Source organism: Peromyscus eremicus, chromosome 3 (genome assembly GCF_949786415.1).
Source record: "Peromyscus eremicus chromosome 3, PerEre_H2_v1, whole genome shotgun sequence".
Classification (NCBI taxonomy): Eukaryota; Metazoa; Chordata; class Mammalia; order Rodentia; family Cricetidae; genus Peromyscus; species Peromyscus eremicus.
In genome coordinates, this window is record NC_081418.1 from 151733971 (window position 1) to 151739970 (window position 6000).

General features: G+C 41.2%; 1 protein-coding gene across 1 annotated transcript in view; it reads right to left on the reverse strand.

Moving 5' to 3' along the window:
* The window catches only part of Sox5 (SRY-box transcription factor 5), a 106721-nt gene extending 102084 nt beyond the window's left edge, over positions 1-4637 (reverse strand). The window contains exon 1 of the mRNA XM_059258773.1: positions 4555-4637. Within this exon, the coding sequence (XP_059114756.1) occupies positions 4555-4608 (54 nt within the window). The 5' untranslated portion in view covers positions 4609-4637. The remainder of the gene's footprint in view (positions 1-4554) is intronic.
* Between the last annotated feature and the right edge of the window lie 1363 nt (positions 4638-6000).

The following is a 6000-nucleotide window of genomic DNA, read 5'->3' on the forward strand; positions in this document are numbered from 1 at the left end:
GGTGTGTCATTCTGCTGGTCTTCTCGACTCATTGTTCTCATGTCTGTCTGTTAATAAAGAATCTGGTTTGTCTCAGAATGCTATACAGGCGACAGAGTCATACGCACAAGGCGGCTTCAAGAGAAACCAGGATGGTTGGGTAAATCAGGTCAACCACAAGTACAAAGAGACCTTCAGAACTCCTCATCGGATCTAGGTCCTGAAAGTATTTGAACTGGAATCTGTGCCAAGGGGTGGGAACCTCAAAGCTCGGGGTCTGAAGTGACAGCACCCCTGTCATTCCCACTCTTCACTGTGGTTCCAGAAAGCACTCAGTTAGTAACTGCTACAATTTAGTCTCCAGTTACTGAGTTAGGGAACCTCTTGAGAGAGAAGACTCTAGAGTTGCAGATAAAATCTCCTGGGCATGGTGAACCAAATGTAGTGATTTTAAAACTGTGGAGCTGGAACTCTGTGCTCAAGCTTCCTTCCTTGTTTGTTTTTTTGTTTGTTTGTTTGGTTTGGTTTTTTTCGAGACAGGGTTTCTCTGTGTAGTTTTGGTGTCTGTCCTGGATATCGCTCTGTAGACCAGGCTGGCCTGGAACTCACAGAGATCTGCCTGGCTCTGCCTCCTCTGTGCTGGGATTAAAGGCATGTGCCACTACCGCCAAGCTTCCTTCCTTGTTTAAGAGAGCTGCTAACATCTAACACTACATTTTGTGACAATAATTAAATGAGATAGTCCTAGGAAATCCTCATCTGTGACAGTATGAAATAGTCTCACCAGCAGCAAGCAACATTAGTTACCATGGCATTTTATTTAAATTGAAACCATTGTATTTGAACCCAAGAGGAGGGAAAATCTCTCAGTTTTGTTTAAGGTTTCTCTACCCTTCTAGTGAGGAACAAGCATAGACTAAGACCAGTGCATGTCTGCCAGGGGTACATAAGTAACTCCTCACTGTTCTTCCTGTTCCTTCCTCAGCTGAGGATTCCTACCGCCATCTTGGGGAGAGTGCCCTTGGACTCACCACTCCTCACCCAGAACAACTGGAAACATCAAACAGCAGCAGAGAACAAAACAAGCAGATCATAAGAATCAACTGTTCTTAAACAAACACAGACAGAAACCACAGTTGGTGTCATCAGCACCGTAACCATGCTCCCTTTCCTAAAACCTGACTGAAATTGGTTCTCCAAACACCGGTCTTGTGCCTCCTGCCTCTGACTCTTCCTCAGGTCCCCTTCCCCAGCTTCCCACAGCATTTTATATGTGAGCTGGTATCTAGAGAGCAGGATGAATAGAGAGAAAGCTAGGCCCGTGGCTTCAAGAGGGCTTGGCTATGGAGAAGGCATTCTTCTCTCCCTCCCCAAGTGCGGAGGCAGAACTTGGAGATGTCAGAAGAAAAGAAAAACTCAAATGTTCTTTATCAGCTGGTTGGCTGAGAAGTCACAAAACCTAAGGCCTCACCACTTGAGGTGGAGGGACATGACAGAGTTCTAAAGAAAATCTGACTAGACAGATTGGGAGTGTGTGTAACTGTAGGGAGTACTTGTGTTCTGTTGGGGAGTTTTCTTGAGTTGGAATGGTTTGATAGAGAAGGGTGGGACGCTTACTGTAAACTGTGGTACCATCACAGCCCACAGGGAACACCGAAGAGAGCCTCAACCAAGCATTCAAGCTGTCTGTGAAGGAACATGGGGTAGGAAGCAAGGGGTAGAACCCTTGCTACCCAGTGGCCCTTGTCAACGGGGGTAGGGGGTGGAGGGGCAGGTCCCAACCAAAAGAAGGTGAGAGACCTTTACTGACAGACCCATCCATCTCAGTTTATTGGGAAACTGATCAATGCCCAAGAAATCCACACACTCAGCTACTCCACAGGTAGTGTGAGTGCTTAAGAAGGAAATGTGTAAGTGGCCTCTTTCTTCATTTCTGGTCTCTAGAACTGGGTTTCTGGCCTAGTAGTGGCCAGGTAGATGGTGAGATGTGAACTAGACACGTGAATGAAGTTTCTAGTGGGCTGAATTCTAATCCCTGGAAGGGAACAAGGAGTCTACTGAAGGCATTGTAAAGAGATGGACAACGGAAACTAACAGATTTCAAAGCAGAGTTTGGAAAGCATTAAAACTGCTTCCTGTCTTACATTCTCCTTAGACAGAGCATTTCAGAAACAGATTTTCCAGTGGAGGCGGATGTACTGTAAGTGTTAAGACTGTTGTAGATGACTTGTCTCAAACCCATCAGGAAAGGTCTATAGTGAGGACAGGGAGGAGACAACAGTTGTCTTTGTAGTTGTGGAGCAGGATGAAGTTGAAGGATTCACAGGCTCTGCAGCAAAGATGCAATTTTTTTTGCATGTAAATACTGTTCCCCTTTTTCTTGTAATTGCAAAATGAAATTATGTGCATGTGTTTATGGAACTACATTTATGAGTACTCATAGCTTTCTGTGAAGATGTTCTGATGGCCAATTTTCTATTACAGTACAATTTCTAATATCACAATAGAGGTTTTTTGGGATCCTAACTAAAATTATAGACTTTAATGGATACACAACCACTTACATGGAAACCTTTCATAGGCCATATGAGGATGCATACCTGTAATTCTTCCAAAAATGAGATAGGAGGATTACACATTACGAGCCTACAGAGCAATTTCAGGAGGAGGGTAACATGTTCAAGACTATAGACAGAGCAACTGAGGAAGGAGGGTAACATGTTCAAGACTAGACAGTGCAACTCAGGGAGGAGTGGGGCACATTCAAGACTAGACTGAGAAACTTAGCAAGACCCCATTATCAAGGGAAAAGAAATGGACTTTGCCCTGCTACAGATTAAACCATGTTTAAAGAAAGAGCAAACCCGCTTGGTATCAAACACTTTCCTTGACTCTCAGTAAAGAAACTCATACTTTAAATCTTGAGAAATACTGAAAACATCAGAATGGAAATCAAACTTAATTTATGTCAAATGTTCTAATGTTTCTTTACAGGGAAAGCAGCTTAGAGGCTGAGCAACGCTCCTCTGTAGTAGAGGACAGAATCAGGACTCCGTGGTCACATCCATCTTGTAGTCACCTTCTCTCCCCAGTGATTCCCAGCAGGTGGAAACTCTCAACATGTATTCTAAATCTCAAAACCTTATGTTTCCACATTCAAGTCTGTTGTGGAGGCAGCCCGTCCTTTTTCTTTTTATTCCTCTATTCTTTTCACTCCCTTTAAAAAAAAAGTCTTTTCTTCCAGTTTTATTATGAAAGACATTTTCTACCACCTACAAGCATAGACGTTTTCAATGTCAGGTAATGTAAGCCATTCTTTGAAAAAGTTAGAAAAAATATTTTACCCACAACAAATATAGACAATGAGTATATCTTTGCATTTCTGGTGTCTTACCTATTACAACCCCTTTCCCATATTGTTGTTATTCCCCAGACACCGCCAAAAAGGATAACAAATGTTATAGTAATTTTATTGTCTTCACAGCCCCAATACTTCCTGGTGTATTCCTAGCTCAAAGAGACAGTTTTTCATGGAAAAGATTAACTAGGGATGGATGTTATAATCTCTATAGAACAGTCTCTCAGCTTTCACACTGGTGTCTCCTTATGCTAATATCCAGTCTTTTGACAAATTGGTGTGTTCATCAGCTGTACCCAGTTCTTGAGATAATGCAAAACTCTATCTATACTAATACAGTCTATGGCAAGTCACAATCATGGATACAACTCAACTATTTGAAGCATGTCTGTAGGACTTCTGGCTTTGTGTAATGTGTTTCCCAAGCTTGTAAAAATGGTTCTCCAAGAGGAGAAAGAACTGAGTATTAGCTTATCATCTGTTCTCATTAATTGCATAATTCACAATCTCACAATAATGGGGCATATGGAATATTTTATGAGGTACCTATTCAGAAACTGAGATAAGGAAAGTTCCCTCTAGTAAAATCGTATTGATTCTCTTTTCAACCTCAGAGACATCATTTCTAAAATCACTTGGGCATCTGGTAAGGTTATTGACTTTCCAGGCTGCACTGGAAATATACAATCTGAAGGCAAAAGGTCTCTATTAGGATGTCAGGATAAACTCAAGCTCAAATGGAAACCCGCTGACTTTGGTCTACTCTTCCTTGCTTGCTCAAATGATCTGCCAGTAAGCAAGGAGAACAAATGGTTGTGGGTACTTTACTAACACCAGGCATCATCAATGATTTTAAATAAAACTCTATTTCAGTTGCCTTGGATCATGGGTATGGTTAGGTGACTCTGACAGCCTCTTAGTTGTTCATGGAGACCATTCTATGACAAAATCATGATTCTTATCAACAACAACAAAACCAAAGCTCACACTGTTAAACCTTACCAGGCAACGGCAAAATATAAGTGATATTTAGTTCAGAACCAAATTTGATAATAATCTTTGGGTTGAGGATCAGATCAAAAAATGTAAAAACAAAACAGATGTGTGACCAAAATCTCAGTCCTTGGTTGTAGCTTGTGCTAACAGGATAATGGCTGTCTTCTGAGTTTACTTAACCCCTGCCTCCCCTGCTTCCCCTGCATTGTCTCCAGACTTACCTGCAGCTGGAGTGGGCCTAAGCCTGGTGTCGCCGCTGCAGCAGCAGCTGCCATGGTGGTTGGGATCAGCTGAACAGGGTAAGGGTCACCTAAGTAAGAGAATAATAGAGGCGTCAGCACCTTTTATCTCCTCTCCACCTGCAAATTAAACTCCTGCATTCACTCTTTCCAAAAGCCTGCCTTTGTGTGCCTGGCTGGGGCCTAATGAAAAGCTCTATTGTGTAGCCTTTTACCAACACTCTTCACAACCCTGGCTGAGAGAGGAATGTGAATAAAAGGAGCAAGCAATTAAGGCTGAAACCTCATCCTTTTTTCATGATGTATTTAGGAAAATGGGGGGTTGGGGGGTGCATGGTTCAGAGGCTGTACTTGGGCACACACACACACACACACACACACACCACTGCAGTCTTGATGGAACACAGCAAGTCCTTCTGTGCCAGCTTTTCAGTCTTATCATAGATGGAACTTAACTAAACTCACTTTCATTTTAACAAGCTAAACACCAAAGATTTAAGCCATTAGCTAATCCTTTGAATGCTGTATTATGACCTGAATTCAAATAATCTCTTTAATAGGTCGTAAACAAATTCAGAGTCAAGAAAACATTTCATGTTTGTTCTCTTTCTTTCTTTCCTTCTTTCTTTCTTTCTTTTTTTTCTTTTTTGACATTATAGAGAATATGGACATCTTTATTTCCTGGAGATAAATGTTGACAAAAGTATATTTTAAAGGCAACAAACAAATGAATTGATCTTTCAAAACTGTATCTTAAAAAATATGGTTCAAAATTCATCTAGTTTTTCTCATCATGTATTCCGTAAAAATGCAGACACTAGAGGTATACATGGATTATTTTGTGCATTTTTGAGGCAGACATAGAAATATTTGCATAATAAGAGGTAAGGCAGGTACTGTGCTTAGTGGCCTTATGTGCTTAGTGTGTTAGTAATGTAATCAACAATACACATTAGTTAACCACTGGAAATATGATATAGCAAGAAATTGAAAGTAATGTCTATAAGAACAAATTTTCTAATATATTAAACTGGTTTTAGAAATTGAATGTGTGAAGCCAGGTGTCTATAAACCCACCACTCAGGAACCTGAGGCAGGAGGACCTGCCATTTATGGCCAGTAGGGACTACACAGTGAGATCCTGTTTCAATAAACAAGCAAAAATGAATTCATAAAAGATCCTGTTGGAGAATGCATAAACAATGTTAAGCTAAGTCGGTTGAAAACACTGAGTACCTGAGGTAAATGGTAAACGCTGCTCTTGGCATTGGAAGGTTAACCCTGAAAATGTCTAACATAAACATGGGAGCTTATTAGGAATGCGGGGAAGTTCAAGTTGTAGGCTTCTGGAGAGGCCCCCCCCATACATGTTCACAGAGTCTCACATCTTTGTTTCACCAGTTTTCTTACTTTTATACTTAGCTGTGA